The 25,595-nt window shown below is 34.0% G+C and overlaps 2 protein-coding genes across 2 annotated transcripts in view; one reads left to right on the forward strand and one right to left on the reverse strand.

Annotated features, from left to right (window-relative positions):
- Positions 1-494: 494 nt before the first annotated feature.
- On the forward strand, positions 495-12,395 carry LOC140046984 (carboxypeptidase D-like). Its single transcript, XM_072091773.1, has 13 exons — positions 495-766; positions 1,334-1,514; positions 1,838-1,989; positions 2,344-2,383; positions 3,152-3,234; positions 3,570-3,746; positions 4,324-4,532; positions 5,265-5,417; positions 5,947-6,241; positions 6,748-6,887; positions 7,083-7,188; positions 7,395-7,537; positions 11,325-12,395. Exons 1-13 carry the CDS (start codon positions 700-702, stop codon positions 11,430-11,432), a joined length of 1,854 nt encoding a protein of 617 aa, XP_071947874.1. The 5' UTR covers positions 495-699; the 3' UTR covers positions 11,433-12,395.
- Positions 12,396-13,645: 1,250 nt separating this feature from the next.
- The window catches only part of LOC140047718 (carboxypeptidase E-like), a 35,821-nt gene continuing 23,871 nt past the window's right edge, over positions 13,646-25,595 (reverse strand). The window contains exons 2-7 of the mRNA XM_072092754.1: positions 19,315-19,523; positions 18,424-18,573; positions 16,758-17,052; positions 16,118-16,257; positions 15,136-15,241; positions 13,646-14,310 (exon numbers count right to left, since the gene is read on the reverse strand). Of these exons, the coding sequence (XP_071948855.1) occupies positions 13,646-14,310; positions 15,136-15,241; positions 16,118-16,257; positions 16,758-17,052; positions 18,424-18,573; positions 19,315-19,523 (1,565 nt within the window). The remainder of the gene's footprint in view (positions 14,311-15,135; positions 15,242-16,117; positions 16,258-16,757; positions 17,053-18,423; positions 18,574-19,314; positions 19,524-25,595) is intronic.

The following is a 25,595-nucleotide window of genomic DNA, read 5'->3' on the forward strand; positions in this document are numbered from 1 at the left end:
AAAAATGGCGACCCACAAAAAGAAGGAATATTAACAAGATCAGATATTTTAGTTTAGTTTTGTCCGTTTTTTTAACTTACTTTGAAATATCGTGTTTTATATCATTTTATATATTTTAATCAACGCAAGTTGTTAGATTTCCTTGGGTGAATCAGAGAGGTATAAAAAAAGTTTATGAAATATTTCTTACAAAATCGTATACATGTTGACCTTGTTTTGTCAGTGGATTATTCCATTGTATATTGTTTCTTTCTGTCCAAACCCGCTATTGACACCAAATCACAGTTACCCCCCTGATATTAATACCGCCCATAACAATTGTAAGCGAAACAATTAGGTGAGATCTGATTTTTAATAATAACAATGATTGATTACGTCATCGCGCGCGTAGTGAGATCACCTCCTGTCGTTTTCCTTTTCACTAATACCCTTACCCAACACAGGATATTGTACAACATTGTCGTGAGGTCTTACAATACCGGCCACAACGGGAAGTTAGTAGTTGGTTTTTTTGGCATCAGAATACAAGTTGTTCCCAGGATTATTCTTGGAAGGAATAGAAATTGACGATTAGAGGAGTGTTCAATCGGAATTCACACGTGTTATCTATTCTGTGGTGTGGACGGCGTTATAACTTGGTCATAAACTTGTGATTTCCTCAAAATACACTTGAGGTAAAAGAGCTCACACGTCAAGAATATGGCCTCTAAACTATCTCCAATTTTTATCTTTGCTTTTGTTTTTCTGGAAATATCTTTTGCACGTGGTAAGTAAAACCGAATTTTCTTATAAGCCTACAAAATATCTTTGCATATTTTCGATTATTTTGTTTACTAAGAATCTAATAGTTAACATGTTTATGAAATTAATGTTTATGTATAATATAAGTATTTCCTACACTTTAGTATAATAGCGCAGCTTGATATTCCTAATATTACCGAGCGTATAGGCCCTCTTATAATAAATAAGTATATACTTTTAGCTACACACAGTTTCATTGAATGATAATATGAAGGCCTACAAATCCTAAGACTTATATACAGTTATTTAAGCGAGTCAAATGGATGAATGGTCGACAATATCGGCATGGGTTCGAGGCGTACTCATTCCTAATGAGGGTGGTGGATCAAGGTTTCTCGGATAAGGACTCTAGTTGGTCCAGTGTGTTAGGCTACACAGTTCATTATTCGAGACGAGTAAATGATCACCCCGGAGAAGGTTCATAGGTATTGATAGGAAAGTGATTAATTTACTATTGGTAATCCTTGGCCATATGTGCCAAAATACATACAAATCAAACTAAAGTTAACTAATCAATTCCTTCCCCTGTAAGGTAACACAATACGTTTGAAGGGTGGGCGTATTCCACGGGAAGGACGCTTAGAAGTATACCATGATGGTCAATGGGGGACAGTTTGCAAGAAACAGTTTTCGACCGTAACCGCTGCTTCAATCTGTAGACAGTTGGGGTACCCAGGTGTTTATCAAATGTTAAGTAAGCAGAAACAAGCCAGGTAAGTTGGTTTTTTTTATTAGAATGTTCACAAGATACAACAAGAACAAAATGTTGGTTGACAGCGATTCTGATTAAAACCGTATAAGCATAATTTAATATCATTATGCATTGTGAAATGGATATGGTAAAATAAAAATAAACGTTAACGTTATCATTGACATTCAAAATTTCGTAGAAAAAAATATATCTAAAATCGACAAAAATCAAGCTTGGTTAGACTCGTGTAAAGGAGACCAAATGGAAGCATGTAGAGTTAACAGTTACCAAGATCAATCATAATTGATAACAAATTAATCTGTAAGTGTTATTAATTTTACATAGACGAGGTATGCGAACAAATGTTCCAGAGAAGGTTTGGTTGGGAGAACTGAGCTGCGATCTTACTGATGAAACCATCGATGATTGTAGCCATGATGTGTGGGGTAAAACGGACTGTAAACACTCCTACGACGTGGGCCTATTGTGCTTCAGAGGTGCGTGAAATTCAGTTATAATGTAGACATAGGAAGTAATTAATAAATAAATCATTTTGTTTGACAAATCCAAAAGAATTTACTCACATTCTTTAGTTAATAGTAATGTTTTTACATGAAATTAGGAAACTAAATTTGTTTTCTTAATCACAACTGAAATCTCTAGAAAAATATTATTATATCTAATTTTTTTTCCAAATATGATCAATACGTTTTCCCAGAAATAATATAAATATGAAATCGTGCTCATGAATTTGTTGGTTTAAATGAAACAATTAAATTGATATCTACTTGCAGGCAATTATACAGTATTTATTTTTATAATCATAATCTGCTTTCCTTTTATTTTCACAGCTTGTCTTGAAGGTGAATTTGGATGCGTCAGTGACGGAAAGTAAGGCTCATTAATTTTGGAAATTTAATTTTTCCTGTTAAGCTTGTTTCCTACTACTTTAGCTACGCGTCTGTGAAAACGCACATTTACGCACGCCAGCACAGACGCGTAGTGGAAACAGGCTTACTCTGCCAATGAATAAAACACTGCTTAACTGATTCAGTTTTATTTGTAAAATAGCATAATTATAACGATTTAACAAAGATTCAGGGGGAAAAAGTCAATATAAACTATTAATAGGATTTGTGATTTTTTCATTGTATTTTGGTTTAACATAAGTAGCATATCTTTTATAAAGTGCATTGTTTCTACCATATGCTGATGGGCCATCAAGTATTCCTCCTTGTTTTTTTACTGCAATGCATTCAGATTGAAGTAGCATCTTTGTTAAATAGTTTTCTAAGAAACTGTTAAGATAAATAAAACTCCATATAGACAAGAAGATTTCTGTTCGATTTATAGCCTAAAGAAGTTGGAAATAACCTGTCCAACATTAAAAAATGAAAGTAGGGCCTATATGAAAATGATTTGAAATTAGTATTTCTAATTTTAGTTTTGCTCAGTACAATTATTTGTATCATTTCATTTCATTAAAAAAATAAAATTATCTATACCTTTAGGCCAAAGGTAGTTGCAAATTATATACCCACCGGGACACAGTCTATAGTTAGCATATTGATACCTAGTATCATGCATTGTTATAATATAAATTCATTACGTTTTTTGTAATTCACTCAACGTTTATAACCGTAATGGTTTCCTCATCAGATGCATCGACTCAAACTTAGCATGCGATGGTTCACCAGATTGCAATGATGGGTCTGACGAGTTTATATGTGAAAGAACAAGAAGTAAGTCATACTTTCAGTTATTTTTTAAAATTTTAGATCAACTAACAGAGATAAAAACCTCCACTATAATATATTAACCGTGAAATCCCAATTTAAAAACCCCAGTAACGAATACAGAGTAGAACCCTATTAATCAGTATGGAACTCCCTAACAGTTTCCAAGTTTTGGTCAAAGTGATTAACCATGTATTTCTCCTTGTTCGAAAGTGTTAATAGGGCGTTCCCGAATAGGTGTGTCCCTAAATTGGGATGCCCCAAAGGATGGGTTTTATTCTATTATTGTTGCTGGTTTTCTTATAGTTATGTAATTATTATTGTTTCCTTTGTTCCTGCAGATCGTACATCATTCCATGAATTTCGTTATCATGATTCAAACGATATCGGAATCTTTTTCCAGAATCTCACGACAGCTTACCCTAATATTACCAAGATGTACAGTATCGGACAAAGTGTTGAAGGAAGACCGTTGTACGCATTGGAAATAAGCAACAATGTTGGTGTACACGAGATTCGTATGTTATTTCACAATTTTTTCAAACTATTTTGAGACACCGCTCAGTGGACACTCCTATTATGAATGGGATAACTTCCTAAGAACGAGAGGAATATATATTTTAAAACACTTTATTCGGTCACCTGAATCATTTTTCTACTGTAGGCCTATATTAGTTAAAATAATACAGATTTTTAGTATCTTTTAGTGGTCCTATTAACAGTTTTTTTGCTAGACGTAACATGTCATTTGGGTTTTAAGAATAGCAAAAATCTATGAATGTTGAAACCAAATCAAATTTATTATAATATCTGTATATACCATATTTACATGTTTAATTTTAAGAATACTGTATGTATAATTATACAGTATTCAACGCAGAGTAGGTATCAGTGTTTTCCATAAGTGCAGCGTACAACAAGTGACATATTCAGCGGATGTACTTTTTTATTACCATTGTTTGTGAAATGTGTATAATAAATTTAAGATGTTAATATTTAACTTATATTCAATATAACTAGTAACGTATCACTCAACAAACTATAATAAAATCTTATGACTTTGTACTTATAACTTATCAATTTATTTGTTGACAGTTGAACCAGAATTTAAGTATATTGCTAACATGCACGGAGACGAGGTAACTGGACGCGAGTTGATCTTAAAGTTAGCGGAGTACCTTTGTAACGAGTACCATGCTGGTAATGCAACTATTAAGTATCTTGTCGACAACACCCGGATCCATCTGCTTCCAAGTCTCAACCCTGATGGCTTCGAGAAGGCCTTCCAGTTCTACAAAGAATTCGTAAGAAATATTCTTTAATTTCATTATCACCGGTATTAATTATTATCATTTAAATTATCATACATTCAGTTTAAAATTTATTTAGTAATAATTACGTGAATCTTACCAAGAAGAGTATTTTTTCTTTAGTTTCGAGACCCTTTACAAAATGCTCAACCGCGTAGGCCTAACAAAAAATCTTCGTTTGGTTTGTGGAATGCTCTCTTCTAATTGATTGTTAAATTAACTAGACACTGTTTTCAAATGTAGTAACCTTCCAACCAATTACGGATGCGTGCAGTAAGAAAAAAAAACACGCATACATATGAAGTGTAAAGCGTGGTTCCCACTAGCGATGTAACGTAACACAGCGTCGTATTAACGCAAAGTGCTGTATTGCGTAATCACAAGTGGGAAAACATTGTGCTGCAAAATTAGGGGCGGCGGATGACAGCAAACAAACTATATTTTTTTTAGGCCTTATCATACGTTGCGTCGCTAGTGAGAACCAAACTTTATAATGAGTGATCTTGATGTTACTTACTTTAAAACCAATCCCCATGACAAATATATTAAATCTTTTCGCAAGCAATAATATGGTACAGCAACTTGTTTATGTGTAACTACCATGCATCAGTGGACTAGATTGAAACTAAGCCAGAATAAGAACTTAACGTTTGCACCAAAATTATAACTTCCAAGGGCGACTAAATTATTAAATATTGTCTATGATATTTAATGTTTTAATTTCAGGATATGGTTATTGATGCCTATGGTCGTGAGAATTTGCATTCGGTTGATTTAAACAGGAACTTTCCACGGTTAAATACAATTATGTATCGAAATGAAATAATTGGTGGCAAAAATCATCATCTGGGGTACGGCGAAGATATGACGAATTATGTGGTAAATTAATTTTGTTTTTTTTTTAATGATTTGTAGCAAGAAAACTTTAGGACTCGTTTCGGCTTAGTTATTTTACCAGGGTAAGTTGGTTCCTACCCATCCAAAGTATGTATGCCTATGAAACCAGCTTACCCGTGTAAATAACTAAGTCTGAACGGACCCTTAGGCCTATACTTATTATAAAACTTCAAACCATTTTATTGAATTGAAAATCATCGCAATAGTTGACATGCATGTAATTGGAAACTGCCTTTATTATGATGTTATGATTTTAAGCTCTGTCTACACCAACAAACCATTTCAACAAAAACAGTGTGATGTGCCCAAATATGGTAGTGATATGACATCACCGTGTCCATATATGGACACATTACATAAAGTTTTATAGTGTAGACAGAGCTTTTTCCTTTATTTGACGTTACTGTTTATGCTTTGTGTAAATTATCAGTGCCACACATGTTATGTTTAATGTAGCAAATGTTTTGAACTTAGAAATGTATAACTATTTGTTTTTACTATTCTTCAACAGCCTGAACCCGAAGTACAAGCTTACATTGAATGGGTTGAGGAATACCCTTTTGTACTATCTGCCAACATGCACGATGGCGATTTGGTAGCCAATTATCCATTTGATGACGTAAGATCCTTTAACGGGCGACCATCTTATACAATGAGTCCAGACGACTCTCTCTTTAGACATCTTGCACGAACATATTCGCGTTCTCACGCTACTATGTCAACTAGAACACGCGCATGCTCAATATACAGTCGTACATTTGAAGATGGTATAACCAATGGTGCGAGTTGGTATACGGTCAAAGGAGGTGAGTTCTTGTTATATTGTAACCTCCTTAAGCACATTAGATATGATAATGGTTAGGCCTACTATTATGAACTAGACCTAGTGTTTCCTACTACTGTAATATAAACTAGGCCTAGTAACAGACTAGTTTCACATCAGGAAGATGATGTTTGCCCAACTCTGACGTGGTTCTACAAAATGTCCAGTAGATAATTTGAAATTTAAAAAAAGTCGATTCTGATGAGAATCTTACTCATGACATCAGGGCAAACTCAGCGGTTTAGCGATATTAACGCAGATCAACATTTTCCTAAGTTTTATCAAATGTGATTTACATCCGGATGTACATTGGTACAATGATGTCAAGATTTTGGCAAAGCATCATCTCATCACATTCAATACGTGTATGATAGTCCTCATGTAACGTTAGTTTTTGTGAGAGTCAATGCAGTAACACCGGACACGATCACCAAACCAAACAATGATAAACAACTTTTGAATATATTTGTTTGTGTATTTCTTTTAAAGGCATTCAAGATTATGATTATCTACACACAAATTGTTTTGATATAACGCTCGAGTTAGATTGCATTAAATTCTCGTCAGAGTCGGGACTAGAAAAGGAATGGATTGACAACAAAGATGCGCTCATTCAGTACATGTACCAGGTAAGGCAATTGTAGTGGAACATTTCCACGGTAAATTCTTTACCATTCATTAGTGGTTCTTGATGTCATCAATCGGTAGATAGATAGTTTAGTGCGATTTGTGTATTCCTTTCTAGGCACATGTAATGTCTCATAATGGCCTACATTAAAATAAAAAGTATGTAATATGTATATATTTATTTAAAAAAATTTCAGATTCATATGGGAGTTAAGGGTATTATAGCAAGCACTGATGATATGCCTATCAAAGGAGCGGTTGTACATGTAGGAGGACCAGGAATCAATCATGACGTCACCTCAAGTAAGTTGAATTGATTTTCGTACATTCGCTTTTATTTGAAGCAGATTTTGTTTAAATTTGCCACGGCTGATGAGTGGTTAGAATAATTTACCTTGCAATATAAATTGATCAACCTTTTTAAACATTCAACATTTTTCATGTTGTTACGTTAAAATGAACTATATTTATATTATCTATAATTTAATATCTATCTTCTTTTTCTTTAGCAAAAGACGGTGAATATTGGCGTCTATTGCTGCCAGGAACCTACACAATAACCGTATCGGCGGAAGGATATTTTAGCAAAGGTTTCGTGGTTGAAGTAGTAGAAAACTCGGTGACGCCTCTAAACTTTGTTCTCAGTCGAGAGGTACCATAACTTTTTTTTTAGTTGAGGGCGTTTTTTTACGGCTCCAAAATTTGAGATAATTCTCTCGTTTTTTATATTTATTTATTTTATTTATTTTATTTTATGTCTTTAGGCAATGTGGCCAAAGATTACCAATAGTGAATTAATCACTGTCCTATCAGATAGGTGGTAATCCCCCTGATACAGGGGCTATTTTGTGAACCAGTTCACCGGGGTAACCCCCTACTCTTTTCGAATAATGAACTGGGTTCTTTAAAGTGTACACATGTTATAACTGTGTACACCGGACCTACGGTTTATAGTCCTTATCCGAGAAGACTTGTTCCACCACCAGAACTAGGAGCGAGTCGACCTCGAACCCTTGCCGATGTTGTTGGCTCTATATTGCCTTGTTTGATGACTATGCTTTATACTTTTCAAAAGAAGAAGGTATTGTGACTAAAAGGAGGACAGTTTGCATCAGTGTACTGGTGTTTACGTTCATTAATTTTGGCCTTTGAAAGCTAGCCCCTGTCAATACCAATCAATCATTTTGATTGACAGGCTTGCCTTAGGGCTTCACAGGTGTGCTACTCGCTATGACGTCATCCAGCTGCGGCGTTCAAAGTACTACTTTGGGTAGCCAGATGGAATTAACTAATGACATTGACGTGCCATCAACTAGTACCAGTGATCTACTATCTTCTGTAAGTGAAACTACTATTCACCAACCAGGTGATGTTTTAATTAATGAATTGTTGTGCTTTCTCGTTAATAACATGGGTTCAATGACTTTTGACCGTCTTCACGCTATCACTGTTGCAAATTTCACGTTAAATGACATTAAAGCTGCAAAGGATTTACTATGTGCGTGTGTCCCCGATAAGGAAAATAATGTGCACAAACCAAGACGAAAAGGTGATATTATAGTAACTGACATGCTCAGTTACCTGGTAAATTGTGATGCATCGTCTTTGCCTACATTCACCGCTGCAAATCTGTCTAAAATCCCATTTGTAGATGTGGAACACATTGATGCAACTTTGCTGCTCAGAGAGATTCACAAACTGCGATGATGAAGGCAGATATCGCTTATGCAACTAATCAGAGATGCAAATTGGCCCAGCAAGTGAGAGAAGCTATGCAGACACAGCATTCTCCTGCACTGACTACCCGTAAACCTGAGAATTATCCTACAAACCAAATAGTTATTCCTGACGAACCGTATTATAAACCACATGATTGTAAGAATTCTCAAATTCCGTCCGCTGAAGCAATTGTTGTAAATCCAACGAAGAAATGCTAAGAGCGGACATTGAGTCCGCCCTTAGCATTTCTTCGTTGGATTTACACTTTCTGAGGGCATTTTTGTCTTTTGACGATAAGGACTATAATAGTTTGTGGGGTAAGGTTAAGAAATCCAGCTACGCCAATTCCCAGTCTAACGTTATTGGTAGTGCTAAAGGGGAAAATGAAATTTGTGACCTATGGCGTCAACATTTCTCCGATTTATTTAATAGTATTGACTCATCTGAGCATAAGACTTTTGTTAATGAAACTCTTGAAAACTGTACAGATGGTGAAATTGATGTTTCATCCCATAATATTAAGCTATTAATTGACAAATTGCCCAATGCTAAAGCAGCGGGATATGATGGTCTATGCAATGAGCATATCAAAGTGTATGTTTTAAGGCTATGTTTGTGCCGGTAATTAAATCTAAATCAGGGAATATCACTGATAAATGGAATTATCGGCCAATAGCTTTGGCATGTGTAGCTTCTAAACTTCTAGAGCCTGTAATGATACAACATTGTGGTAATTCACTGGACTCCCATGACAACTAGTTTGCCTTCAAATCTTGTCACTCAACCGAATTGTGTATATTTGCTCTTAAACAGATTATCGAGCATTACAACAATCATGGTAGCCCAGTTTCTTGGACGCTAGGAAAGCCTTTGATAAAGTGAACCACTGGACACTTTTCAAGACCTTAATTGACAGGGGTACCCACTCACCTATAGTTAAGATACTGAGGTCATGGTATAGGAATCAGGAATTTGTTGTCAGGTGGGGTAGTTCTGTTTCCGATTCTTTCACTGTTCGTAATGGGGTTCGCCAGGGAGGCGTTATGTTCTCTCTACTTTACAATGTGTACACTGATCCGTTAACTGTTGAACTGACTAAGTCAAAAGAAGGTTGTGAAATTAACAGTCTTAAACTGAATTGCCTAAGCTTTGCCGATGACTTGGTCCCTTTGGCTCCGTCAGTGACTGGCTTACAAAGCCTAATTGGACTCTGTGAAGGTTTTGCTAGTGACCATGATATTACTTTTAATGAAACCAAATCCAAATGCTTGCTATTTTGCCCGAAAGTCCGCAACCTCAAAGGTGTTCCACATTATTACCTTAAATGGGGCACCTCTAATCGTTGATAATTCAATAACCTATCTTGGTCATGTGATCAGTAATAACCTGAGTGGTGAAAGTGACATCAAACGTCAATATCGATCTATTTGCATTTGGGCCAACTCTCTAAATAGAAAGTTTTGAAAATGTTCTACTAAGACTAAATGTTATCTATTTAAGAGTTACTCTGTCATCATGTACTGTTCAACCTTATGGTGTAGATATAATAAGAGCACTCTGAGATCACTGAATGTATGTTATAACAATGCCTTACGTTTGCTGCTGAAGCAGCCTAGACATTGTAGTGCAAGCATGATGTTTGTCTTAAATGACGTCCCATCCTTTGATGAGTTCATTAGAAAATCTGTTTTTAGTTTTAAAAATCGTGTGAACGCAAGTAGTAATTCCTTGATCATGGCCATTAATTGCCACGTTCTTAATGTGTCAAGAATGCACATACAATGGAATGCTTTGTTGCATTGACTTTATATATTTATATATCTTTGTTTTTGTTCTATGAGCTGTTAGAATAAGATTTGTTTTTCTCTCTTTTGCTATGGATATAATATTATGTCACCATGATATTCCTAAATAAAAAAGATAAATGAAATGAAATAACAAATAGTTTTAAAAAATTGTATTATATTTGTACCTTAACATAAGATGTATGTTAATATTATATATTTCCAAAGTATATTATTATAGTTTCCTATTACATTTCTAAATGTTTTATATGAACCATCTTGTCTTTGTGTGATTGAGATATGAATAAATAACGTGTGTGTTATGTACATTTTTATAAAACAAAAGTTTGTACGTGTTCTAATTTGATTTTAATAATAAATTTATAAATGGAATTCCTGTCACAAAATGTTGCGTTCTTCTTTTCGGGGAGGGGGATTTCTTCTTTGATCTGTATTACCCTGGTTACTAATGCAATATACTTGTTTTTTTGATGTGATTGCTATTTCACAAAACAATATTTGTTGTGATGTGAGGATGTTTGTATTAAATGTGGATAGGTAAGGATGGTTATCTTTATTACGTAATATTTGACCCTTTGACCCACATCACTCATATTCCAAATAAATTGAATGGTTTACTACCTTCCACATTTAAAATTAACCTCTGTTGACCAATGTTTAAATATAAAGTCAATTATGAGGACATCTTTAAGAACCAACAAATTGTCCCCTTAATAGGGGTATCCCCTTAATAGGGGTTTCTCCCCGAAGTGAAGAATTCTACCGTCAGTTATTTTGTTCCAGTATATACACGTTTGCTTGACTCCGTAAAGTTACGGTACGACGTTAGTACGAAACGGTAATATAAATTGCATAATCATATAGATATACGGTTGATATTTATTAATGTTACTACTTATATCATATATTTTGCAGGCATGGGTTGAGTTGGAAGCCATCACAGTCCACAACAAGATGTCTCGTGCGTCACTGGATCATTTCATTTGGATCTTGGTCTTATGTACGTGGTCGATTTATACATAAGATTGATGTGGACAAAGTGTACCTTAATTAGATCTATTTTAATACCTATAAAACTATTTTAAAAACTGCCCAAATCTACCTCTATCATAGTTTCTAACTAATTAGTATTTAGAGTTTGTAGAAGTAAGTACAAACAGACTAGGGCAAGTTGTATTGCTGTAATTTCATCCGATGCAACAATTCAAAACAGACTTCAAACAATGAGAAAACTTATTACCAATTTTAATAATTGGTATATTATTATATTGTGGGTTATTAACATTTGATACAAATGAAAAATAACCCAAAATATAATTAAATAGGCCTATAGAAATTATAATAAGTAAATGAAAGCTAAGGTTTCTGTTTTCTTGTTAATGTCGTCGTGAGGTGGTTTCCCGAATGATCGTAAAATCAAAACGGTACTGGGTATGACCAACTAGCGTTATTGTCACCGGCTAGTCATCCATTCATAGAAGTACTAATGTAGTAGCCTACCTGTACGGTGACCATAGAATGTGACCCGAGGCATGACTTTCTTTTCCTCCCCTTAGAAATATCGTATACTTTATTCTTCTTTCTTGATTATCTCCAAATTGCTTTTACAACTGAAATAGGCTAGCTTATATTTATTATTGTTATTATATTTCTTACCAACATTGAATATGTATAATAGTGTTTTAAGAGGAGTTTGTTCAATATTTAGAAGAGCCTTATAAGAAGTATTCCTGAAAAAATGTCTTTCTGTAAAAATTTAAAATGTACTGAAATGTATTTATAATACTCATAGTGTACAATTTAAAACGAAATATATTTATTTATAGTCTTGCATACAAAATAATTTTGATAATAGCACAATAAATAAATATATATTGACTGTATTCATGCTGTTCAGTTGTGTGTTTTCGTCAATCTCCTTTTTTTAACCGCATTATTATAGTAATATTATAAAAAGGACACATTTAATAAATTCATCAAAAATATAAACAATTTTATTCATAATCATAGACAATTCTTTAAAAGAGACATTGGCTTTCATGATGATGGTGCAGATTTATCGGATTTATAGTGAAACCTAGTACTGGTGCAAAATTTGCATACATTTAAATATCTGCCATTTGTACAAGTTCCATTTCCATTGGCATTCTTATTCAATTTGTTGAATGTTCCACCAATAGAAAGAATCGGGAATTATAATAATAATAGATTAGCTGAATTTGTGTCGATTTTGAAAAACTGGTCTCTTAAAACAAGGTACCGTTTCTTTCAGATTTTTTTTTACAGATAATTGTACAGTTTTGAATACGAACGTACATAACTAGGCCTTAGTTTCATGATAGTAGAAATTCGTCACTACTAAAATCTATCGTAATCATCTAAATTGAGTAACGTTAACTCCCATTTTTTATAATACAATTTAATTTCATGCGAATGGGTAGTGAACTGTGTAATGGCTTACGTTACTGTGGATCACTTGGCAATTTTAGAACACTTTTACAAAGTATTCAATACTCTGAATGTTATCAATACAAATAGGCCTACCGTAATATTTATTGGTACTATTACTGTTTTCTGAATGTAGACCTGTTCTTGAAGAAATGTATACTTTAGACTAACCAGTTAACCGATAGCTCGCATGTATAATAGGCCTTTATAGTAACTGCAAATAGCTATATTTATGATTATTTGTTAGACTGTTATCTGCCTATTTAGGGGCATTATTGACGAAATGAACAGTTGCGGTGTACAATAATTAATCCACTGAAGACCACTTACAACCAAGTCAATGTACAGTCAGAGATAGCCTATAGCCTAAGATAAGCCTTTGTCCCTAGAGTGTTAAGCTATTTTAGCTATTAGGCCTCTATGTAATAAAAATAATGCTTTTCTATTAACTTAACATTTTCACATCCCTGTTTGAATAGAATTTTATATTATTTTGCACCTCTAATAATGCAATATATGCCTTAATAACTAATAGGCTATTTAAACATTATCGTGACGGTATGTCTTTGTGTATGTTTTGCTTTCCAGAATATTTCGTTCACCTTCAAAGATAGTTCTGTTCACACAATTAGTTGCTTTTTTCAGATATACTGTAATGCTATAACAGTATTGTAATACTTAAGCCTTTTTACTGTACGCTTTCAAAGTTTGTTTAGTACCAATAATTATCCGTTTATCATAAAGCATTGATAATTCAGTCTATTGTCTTTGTTTTAATACATTTTTGTTTATGGAATGGCCTTGAATTTGTTTGCATCATTCACAGAGTAAAATGGATATGTGTACTTTTTTCGGCACCCTCGGCGTATCATATTGTATATATTGCATCTGTTACGGTACTGCTCTGGCCAGTCATCCTCTTCGCTGCTATCACCATTTGCTCTATAAACTATTGCTGGCCCATATTTTTTCCATCCGGTATTTTTTCTTCCAGCTTTTCCTCCTCCTCCTCCTCCTCCTACTACTTCTCCTCCTCCTCCTCCTCCATTGACTACCGCATTCCCATTTATTCTTTGTCCATTATTTACAGTCTGTTTTTTATTTGTCTGTGTTTCAGTTTTAACTATTGACGTACTACCTCCAGCGTTACTACTGATGACAATGCTATTGTCAGTTGCCTCTTCGGCTGTTATCTGGACTTGAGGTTCTTCAATTTCTGTGACAACTTCTACGTTTGTCTTGTCATTTTGCGTAATGACTTCAATGACGCCTGTTGGCAGCTTAGGTAGAATTTCTGGTGTTGTGATCTCTTCTCGTATCAGCTCAAAGTCTACTACGGTTGCCATATTGCCCAGTACAGTGATTGCTTCGCTTAATGGTCTAAAGCCATGTGCATCAACAGTGATAGTGTATGCACCGGGAGTGAGAAGCCTCCAATAGTCACCGTCAATAGCTAGAAAACATAAACAAAAAATATAATAAGTGAGACTCAGTTTTCGTTATCTATTTTTATTTCAGTGTTTTTCATATTGCGTAATTAACTTTTTAAAAGTGTGTCTGTTATAACGTCATTATATCAAGGAACGTTACATAACCGTAGGCTACTATTACATATATTTTAAAGTACAATATCGGCTGGTGGGGCTAACAGTAATCATCCACACCCTCTAAAAGAGACAAATTGTCCGACATATTTCGTTTGACGGCCTGTACTTAGAAACACTCGAGAAACTAAAATTGTATGTCAATTGGCCCCACGGTGGATAGCCCTTAGGAAGTCCTTATGTCTTTATAGTCACTCAACATTTAATCATTATTAAAAGAAATAAAGGCATGTTTTCTAAAGTACCGTTTTGAGACAAACATGTTGTTGTAGGACCGCCGTTATACCATCAATCCTAGGCCTAATAAAGAGTCAGTCGTTGAACTCGAATAAGGACAATATCAGCAACAGACGACTAGAAACCAATCTAAAACATTCATTTTTAAAGACAACAAATTGTTCCGTATCCGGACGTATGAAGAGGTGTTGATGGAAAAGCTGCGCTAGTCAAGTTCTTACTTTCGTCAAATTCTTTCGTTATTAAATTAAATCCACAAGAAATAAATTTATCATAAATCATAAAATGATAAAACATGTATTATGCCGCAGGTGAATTCACACGCATTTTACACTTTGAAGCTACATGCCTAACCTAAATTTTATATTCGCGTTCCAAACATTTCTCAAAAAGTTTTCATTAACTTTCATTACTTTTTATATTGTGTTTTCACATACCTGTTGTTATATCATGTTGATACCTAGGACCTGTGATCTTGACAACAGCATTGGCAATCGGATTGCCTTGCAGATCTGTGACTACTCCTTTCACGCCCATGTGAATCTAAGGGGGAGAAATAATACTAAAATAAATAGTTTTGTTTGTAACATATACTACGCTAACTAATATTAGGCTTCATAATTTAGAAAAAGAAATGAGGACAATTTAGAGAAATTAGGACCGTCAATTAGGTCATCATTTTTTAGACAGATCAATAAGGGCTCAATGTCCTCTGTGATTGGTCGACGTATTTTTGTCTCAGTCATTGAAGAATCTCATCATTGAAGTGTAAGTTAGATATGAAAGATGTTAAGATAAGAGATGTTTCAAGAGGAATTAGCTAATGTGAACAGGAGTGAGTAGCAGGCTTGCTTCATTCAACTTAATAATTATACTACTTATGAAACTCTTATATTTGTATCAAGAGATTTCCTAAAAGGTATTAGATTCCCAATACATTACTTCTATTCGAAACAACTATTTTCATTTTTTCCAGATAGAATAGATGAAATGTTAAAGTGTTATTTGTATGGAAAATGTCAAATTATAAGATAGTTTAAAGATCCTAATTTAAAAGAAGTAGCCTAATAAAGCATGCATGCATCGGGTTACCATAAGGTGTACTTTGTATCGCAGTAGCACTATTTCCACAAATAAATTATCATCACTTTAAAGCTTTGTCTACACTATCAAATGTGATGTGAAAATATATGGACATGATGTCATATCACTACTATATTTAAGCATATTGGTAACATGATTGTTTTTGTTACTGTGTATATTTTTTCTTTGTTAAATTTTTATGAATAGTTATGTCAACTTAATCATTGTTTACAATAAAGGAATCACACTGCCATATTTGGGCAAATCGCACTTTTTTTTATCAAACTAGTTTGATAGTGTAGTCAGAGCTTTAGCACAAACAAATGTTATACTCACAGCTTCTATATAAGATAACAATGCTTCTTTGTTAGCGTACCATTTATTTTCAAGATCTTCTTCATTCGGAAATTTTTTACATCCAAGTTCCAGGGTGATTTCAAATGCATTTGATGCTAAGTAGTTATAATCTTGCATACCTTAAATTGAATTTCAATAAAGAAAATGTATTTAGTGTTTTAATCGACTTCACCTTTTAAATTACCTTGGACGATTTACAACACGATTTTATAGGCATGTATTTTATCAAAGTATTATTATAAATATGGATTTGAGTTTAAAGAGTAGTTCCAGGTTTAACATTTCTATGTTTATTATAAATATAAACTTCATGATGCTTCTTCTGCTTCACCGCTATCGAAAAATAAGTGGAGTTATTTAATGTTGTTGAAATGTTTCAGAGCATGTTGAACTTTGAGCTATACCATATAAGTAAAGTAGGCCTGCCTATGCCGACTGAGGCTACTTGTGTTATCTTCACTTTTCCTTGTCATATGTTTATTACCCTGCACAACTATTTGTAGGCCTGTAATAGTATCCCTCTCTCAACCGGGTTGTTCTAATTCGACATCAGAAATGCTCAAAGGTTCATGAGGAATACATGGTGAAATAAATGATTTTGTTTTGGTTACATACGTACCTCCTTCTACACTGTACCACGACGCGCCGTTAGTGATTCCGTCTGGAAAGCCTTCTCCATAGCCAAAACATGATTTAGGCCTAGTGCTTAAAGTTTCATGATTTTTTGAATATATCAAAGAAAGATGGCGGAAAACAGCGTCGTCTGGAGACATACTGTAGAAGTAGCGACCCATTGGATCACGTGATTTATCATACGGGTAGTTGACAACCATTTGGCCATCGTGCATGTTCGCTGAGAGCACAAATGGGTGCCTCTGTATCCATCTCATTATTGCTTTTGTCTCTGGTTGAAGCTGTGCAGAAAAACATTAGTAATCATAAATTGAAATGCTTTATCATATGCCTAATATACAATGCTTAATATACAGACACACACATATTAAGCCCATTAAGTGGATACTTCCCTGTAAAAACGAGGGACAATACCGTATATTTTAGCATTCAGGGAACATCACTATAAAGGTTTTATTTTGTTGGGTCCCCAGTGTTTCCCTTTAATAGCTAGGCGTTCTATTGTACTCTTGTAGAACTTAAACGAAATTGAAATGTTCACTTTATGATTTATAGATCATCTTTCTGATATTATTTTCCAGGGACAACATGGATAGTTTTAGGCCCCACACATACCTGGAACCAAAGACAAGTTTAGGAGTAGGGGTGAAATACTGGTCATGCAATGAGACACTTTGGCGTTTGTTTAAGAGTATCGCAAAAAACATAGGGCTTAATTCGCATTGACAGAAATGCGTTTTCATTGAACTTGCAAACTCAACTGAACTGTCTTAGTTCATTTTAATAGTGAGCTTAGATATATAACCAACTGCCTGTCGCGTTACATCCATTGACAGCTGTCTAATTGCAGTTTTATTTGAAAAGAAATCAGCAATAAATCTTTAATTAGAGTTTTAGTTTACTCAGTCCCTGTCCAAAGACTAGAGTGGTAACATTTTAGCAGTACTGAATAGAAATAATAACTCGTTCACATTTTAGCTATATGGTAATGTTTTGCAGAATATCATTGTAAAGACACTAGTGCGATTAAAGTTATCCTAAATGTTCTGTCCAAAGACTAGAGTGGTAACATTTTAGCAGTACTGAATAGAAATAATAACTCGTTCACATTTTAGCTATCTGGTATGTTTTGCAGAGTATCATTGTAAAAACACTAGTGCGATTAAAGTTATCCAAAATTGTCTGTCCAAAGACTAGGGTGGTAACATTTTAGCAGTACTGAATAGAAATAATAACTCGTTCACATTTTAGCTATCTGGTATGTTTTGCAGAGTATCATTGTGAAGACACTAGTGCGATTAAAGTTATCCTAAATTTCCTGTTATTAATTTCAATATTTTCGTTCAGTCAAAAATATTAATATTTTAATAATATCATAATAACAATTAGCATTTGATTATTAAAATACTTCAACTTGCGCAAAAAAATGTAAAAATACACATTTTAGAAATTATATATATTAATTATTTATTGCATAATATAATTTTTTATTTAAATCCGTAAACAATCTAAAAGGGATTTATTATTTCTTTTTAAGATTCTCATCAAAAAATTCGTGTAACAGTTAAAAAGTGATATTTTTATCTGCAAAAATTTCGTATAGGCCTATTATTAGGAATTGATTCCTTACAAATGACTATTCGTTAACTTACTTCATCTACAGGCATTGTATTTGGTTTTAGATGGTGGTTCGGTCCTCCATTTCGTTCATTTTCGTACATTACAGCATTTAAATCCGGGAAATTACGATTCAGATTTATGTCATTAGCATTACTTCTTCCGAATAATGATGGAACTTTACCCTGAAAAATACAATTATAAAAATTAGTTTGCACCATATAATGATTATACGGGTCTATTAAACACTACAGTTATATATTATCACGAGTTTTTTTCCAGTTAGAGGGCCGCAATCTGGACACAGTGTGGAAACTCGTTGAGACTTTTTTGACTGGCAAGAAATGTTACATTTAACATTTTATTCATATGTTACAATACATTTAACAATTATTAACTGATCATAATTTTACTGAAGAAAGGTTTTACACTAAAGTTAAAATCTATTGCTCACAGGTTTATTTATGGTTATACTTTTATCCAGCTAAAAATAAGATTTTAGTTTAGATAAGCTGTTAATTTTGCCTTATCTTTCTTACTCAGCAAACATAAATACACTTAAGCAATTGCTGTGTATAAAGAGTTGAATTATGTTAGGTCAGTCATTACTAACTTACATTGAGTTATGACTTATTATGAGTCAACTAACACATGTTCATAATACATAAGGTGTCTTTATGTTATTCCAATATAATTACTGTATTAATCATAATAATAATAATAACAATCACCTGGCCCAACCGTTCCCCCCTAACATTTCAATGCAAAAGACGGGTCATAGCACTTCATTTTACAATAATCTAGGCCCTCGAGCCTCAATTTCAAAATCGACATTAACGCAGGTGAACTGAGTATTGCAGCACCTTGGATGCCCTTTCTCCCCTCCTCATCAACTCATTTCAATTATTAACGAGCTACCAACATACCGTTTCATTGTATACATTCCAGGCCTTTTCAAATCCATCTGGATTCATTGATGGTAGTAAATGTATTCTAATGCTGTTGATCATTGTTATTACTCTTTCATCCCTTGCCAAATATTGGTCGCATAAATACTCTGCAAGATTTAGAAGTAACTCACGTCCCGAGGGTTCGTTCCCGTGCATGTTGGCTACATATTTAAATTCTGGTTCCCCTGAAAAAATAAACAGAAAGTTATATACACATTTCTTTCAACGATTTCATCGATTGATTCAGAGTTAGATTATTCACTTATTTGTTATGTTATCTCCCGGATCTTGATCGACTTTTAAAACTAGGCTTATGTTCAACTCGCTATTTTCACTCAATCAATGTGTATTTAAACCTGTTTTCAACTAGGCGAATTCATTCGTACGTATCAAGGTGTCATTGGTTGCGCATTTTCCCGTCACAGAAGTGTCCTACTAAATAAGTATAATAATAATATTATATAAAATCGGATACGCATATAAATAAACGCTTTCGATTGTGAATACGCTTTTAACACGATCGACGGGATATTCCAATAATCTTCCACTGCGTAAACTTTGTAGATTTGAACTCGTCACATGGTCGAGTTGGCGAAGAGTTACACTATGTTTAGGAGAGTTACTCATGTTTGGGAGTCTACCTAATACTGCTGCTGTATTTCTAGATTAATAATTCAATACTGTCAATCATAAGTAGAAATAAACAAATTAAAATAATGACAAATACAAAGCGTAATCTAATTATATTACAACCGCATAACGTGTGTTTTTATAATTGTTGTTTTATATTTGATAAAATGCAGGTTTCAAATACTGCATCTTTTCTCATTTTTCAGTTTGCTAAGAGACCATTAACATTTACTTTGAACAAAAAGACCGCTCAGAGTTACCGCCGATAACAGATTTACTAATTTAAAAACGTTTCAAACGCAACTAACACGTCAGACCCACCCTCCAATCGTTTATCGAGTCAGATTATTATATCATACGCATAACAGAACTTGAAGATTCAAGATTTAAGGTTAAGATCCCTGAAGCATGAGTTCTGTCAAACAGCGCCATGCAATTAGTCAGCTTCGCCAGGTTTACCCTTAAATATTCTCTTGGTAATATCCTAAATATATCGTGTCAAACCGAAACTTAAATTGTTTGTAATGTTTAGGAAAATCATGTTATTTTCAAGAGGACTGGTTGCTATTGCTTAGATAAAGCGTACAAAAAACAAATTTTTTTGGTTAAGATTGTTGTATGTTCCAAAAATAAATTTATAGTTACGGGCCTCGTTAGAAGCCCAGAAACGGAACCATACCCAGTTACACAGAGGAGATTTAAATATACTTCAGCACAAAACCTATAATTTTTGTTATGAAGACCAGATTCAACTATATATAGCGCTTTTTTACCACTTGTAGGCCCACACTTGATGCAAAAATAATTAAAATAATAACTAATGTCCTAGTGATGTTTGACGTGTCAGCGAACTTTGAGCACAACTATTTCATACGTGATGTTCAAGAATATCCCAGAATGCATTTGGCGAATGTGGAAAGTCGTGACACTTTATTAATGTTGTTTGATCAGTGCTTGTAGGCTACGTTAAGTTGTTTGATAGACTTTAGGCCTACTCATAATGGCCACGAGTAGGCCTACGATATGTCAACTTGAACTTTATTAATAAAAAGAACAGTTGTCATGAAGCTTGTTGTACTTTGTTTCTTCGGGAATTAGTAGACTTTATTACCGTCTGATTAGCTGAGTCATATTTGAAAAAATGTAACTGTATTTGAAACTGTCAAGTTCCGACCTAAGGCCATCGTTACCTAGGTTACTAAGTCTTAAGATTTAGGGAATTCAGAGATATCGATGATTGAAATAATGCTCCTGAAAAAGACTATTTGTATTTCTAGATTTCTAGTGAAATTGTAAATTGTTATTAACATGGCTGCTGTGTCTTCATACGTTTGATTACTCATGTATTTTTAACCTGTAGTGAACTGTCTAGATATGAATAAGTATTGTCATTGGGTCCCACGTGTGATGAGTGTCACAATTTGAGAGTGGTCCAATCAATCAAATAAATTTATTTTATTTCCGCGTAATTATAAATACATTTTAAAAAAACTAAAAAATATGATTAAATTAAATTTGTAAAACATTGTCTGGGTCTTTAAAAAATATAATACTTCATTTTAAGAAAGAAGCAGATGTTTTGTTCCTCCTGCCTAAACAAAAACATCCTCAATAAGAGGGTCTGTTATTGGAAGGCTTCTTATAAGAATTTCTCTGAAGACTGAATGATAACAAAAACAATACTCCTTCACCCATCCACACCAGGCCGTTTTAAAATGTACTTTAAGGTACAAACTCTCGATAAATCTACCCCACTATTCATCACCAAAACTCCTGCAATCGCTTTTTGTACAGCATGCATGTGTGTGTGTGAGTAGGACACATTTGTCTGTGTTTCTATCGTATAACATAGGCCTATGGTTGATAATGAAGTAAGGTCTTTAATTGGAATGCGTCTAAATTGTCCATAAAGCACATTGACCGAAGAATATTTGATCAAAGTTCTTTATTACGTATTATTAAACAACAATCAATTGTTATATTATTTCCATAGCGAAATACTTATTCTCTATAGTTGTTATACGATAATCGGCCCGCTCTATTGTTTTATCGAATGACATGTTTAGGAGGTGCATTTGGGATAGTGTACGTAATTGACGAATTATGGCTCAGGGGTTACGAATAACTATTTGTCATTATAGAAACATTGTTATGTTCTCTAAATAGATCTATGTATCAGTGTAATGAGTGATACGTAGATTATTTAAGAACTACCTAGGGAGAACATAATGTTCTTTATACGTCATATTTTTTTATCATTAATCAAATTGGTCGTGTTCATCTACTCTCTCACTCTTGCAAGTCGCGTGCCAAATTCTTTGCTACATAATAAATGTATATAATATAATTGAATAACTAAATTAGTACAAATAGGTTTACTCCTTAAATAGATGAGATGTTTTATCTATACGTCTGGTTTATGTCTTTGTAACTTAAATAACGTATTTTGAATTAATACTGTTGGCCAATCGTTTGTATGTTTCAGTAATAAAGATATTTTACACATATATTTATTTATAGAAACACAAATACATTATATAATTGTTTTTAGTATTTGATAAAGATACGTTTTGGAAAATAATTATAATGATTCAGGTTCTATGAATATGGGAACTTAGAAAACAAAATCAGGGTGGAGTTTAGGCACGTCCATTTAAAGTACGGAACGTCCATTTAAAGTATGGCACGTCTATTTAAAGTATAGCACGTCTATTTAAAGTATGGAACGTCCATTTAAAGTACGGCACGTCCATTTAAAGTACGGCACGTCCATTTAAAGTATGGAACGTCCATTTAAAGTACGGCGCGTCCATTTAAAGTATGGCACGTCTTCTATTTAAACCACACAGCGTCGCATGAATCATCTCGATGTACTTTTCAGTATGGACAGTATCATAGATCCTGAGTAGTCTAATAAACCAGACTTACTGCTGTAGATCCACATTTATGTTGACTAATACTTAAAATTCAGAATATTAGCTAATACAATTAATATTTAACTCGATTTCGTGTAACATGTCAGCACAAGGCACTTGCTATGCTATACTGGGATGTCCGAGAGAAATCATACAGATCATGCTAGATATTGTTAAATAGCTAAAAGGGTGATTAATTATTGGCCTATAGGCATGATTCATTATAACGTGGTTATGCCTATTTGCCACGAGCAAACGGGCAATCCCAAGAGTCGTAGTTTAATTTTAGTCCTGTCGTAATAACATGATACTATTTCAGTTATAATTAGGAATATTAAACTATTACTAGGCCTATTTTACGTTGTTTTCATTCATATCATAAAATGAATTACAATATTTACACACATTTAAAAGTTTATTTAAATTATTAATTGTAATATTAACTATGTTATTCTTCTATTTTATTGTTTACTTATAAAGGACATGGGACGAAGAATGATTGGAAATGGAGAGTGATAGGCTATGATGAGGAACGGAAAGTCTTACGTCCAGACGACCAGATGCATCAGACGATCAGAGGGCACACAACTGGCGGGCACACCTATTCCCTTAAATAAGGTAAGTTAAGAATGTGTTTTCTATTTGTAAAGCACTATCACTATTAAGCCCCTTTCTCACAGATGTGTCTGCAATATACCGGTACAATGCTGGCGTCGTGCCGGTATCGTTACCGGCATATACCCATTCTCATCGGACTATCGTGCCGGAAATATAACCGGTATATACCGGCTTTCTGTGAGAAAGGAGTCGGGCATATTCGGCCGATAAAAAGTCTCTGACAAAATAATTATTGAGGGCGTCCTTTATTGTTATTATTTTTGTCTAGGGATATATGGCGGCGAATGTTAGGTTACAGATTATTATCTTCCTTTATAGCATATTTATGCAATACATGCTATGTACAGTATATTGTGCATATATTATACAGGTACAGCAATTAATTAGCCGTCATCGGCAATCTGTAAAACACCTTAGAAGGCTGTACAATTTACAAGGCGACGAAGGGTCAGGCTAGTTAGGCACCAACAAAAACAAAGAGCTAGGCCTAGGCATATATGGCCTAGAGGCCTGCTATAGATTATGCTACAAATTTCTTCTTGTCCCCTTATTTTAAGCAGCTCTCTTATCTCATTATCCCTCCAGTTCGACATTATTATTGTTAATTGAATTGGCGCCAAAGTGATACACTTGACCGCGCAAGGTGTCTGAAGCCTCGACAGGGAACCCCGGAATATAACGGCGTTACGTTCTCACAGAATGCCCGTCTGGCATTGCGGGGAATATCCCTAGAATATTACTAGGTCTAAAGCAGGTCATGTCGATGCCGGCATGGTGCCGGCATGATGCCAAGACGACCCGTTCTCACAGAAAACCATACCGGCATGGTAATGGTATATTCCCGCAATATTCCAGGCACTCAGCTCTGTGAGAAAGGGGCTTTATTGTGCCGCTAAAAAAAACCCCCTCAGTCCCATGCATGCCCAGACCTATGTGTCTAAATGTTGTCGACTTCATTATAAACCATAATGCATGTGAGGAAATGTCTGTGTTTATTACACTCAATCGTGTTTCGACCTAATTATGTGTAGTCGTTTGACCTGTGTTTTCCAATTTCCTAATAAAATAGTTCACACTATGTACAAAGTGACTTGTTTAAAACAAAAATAAATTCAAATATTGTTTCATCGAATATTAAGACCGACAGACAGCAAGGTTGTCTGGAAAATTCGCAGAAAAAGTGTAAAATGGTTATACTAGGCCTGGTTTATGGTTTATTCTTGATATTATCATGCTTAACACAATTTGTGGTTTTATTATAATACTGTATTAGTAATTTTTCCTATTTATGTTGTGATGGAAGGAATATCGGGCTAGCATATGGAATGTATGGATTATTAGAGATGGTTAGATAAAGAACTTGTTACACAATCAGCAAGTCGATTGTGGCTAAGTGAATGCTTGGGACCCAACCAGAATGTTCTGTTTCTAATTAAAGATGTATTGGCCTCTAACCCCCCCCCCCCCCCTCCCCCACCCCAAAAAACAACATAGCAAATGAAGATGAATAAAATCTGACTTATTGCAGTTTTAATAAAGTTATTCAATTCTGTAAAAAAATAATTAATTAGTTAATTTTAACCAAAAACAATATTTTTTTTTTGCGGTTATTACATCTTTTTAGGTAAATCATTTTTGTTTTAGATCCAGTTTTTTGTCAAAGTGAAAAACTATTACGCGATATTAAAAAGGCATATTCAAAAAAAAAATATCTTTAAAGGATGATTGGTAACACAATTTATAAACACATAATTTACACACATACACAAAGCATCTAAATATATTTGCAAAATAAAAAAACACTTTATTTAAATGCTTCTAATTTAAACTATTAGCATTTTCATTATTTTTGTTTATGTATTTGATAAATGTACAAACTACTGTATTCAAGAAAAAATACTGAACTACGTGGTTAAAAGTTCGTTAAACAACAAAAACAACCGGACTTTATATATCGTCGTATATAGCCGAATGAATTACCTCCGGAGGCCATATTAGAGTGGATAATATTGAAAGGAAACATGAACTTGTGAACTATAATTATGTGTCGATAGTTAAATATTACAATCCAAAATATGTATGTAGACATAAACA

This window comes from Antedon mediterranea, chromosome 4, assembly GCF_964355755.1.
Source record: "Antedon mediterranea chromosome 4, ecAntMedi1.1, whole genome shotgun sequence".
NCBI lineage: Eukaryota > Metazoa > Echinodermata > Crinoidea > Comatulida > Antedonidae > Antedon > Antedon mediterranea.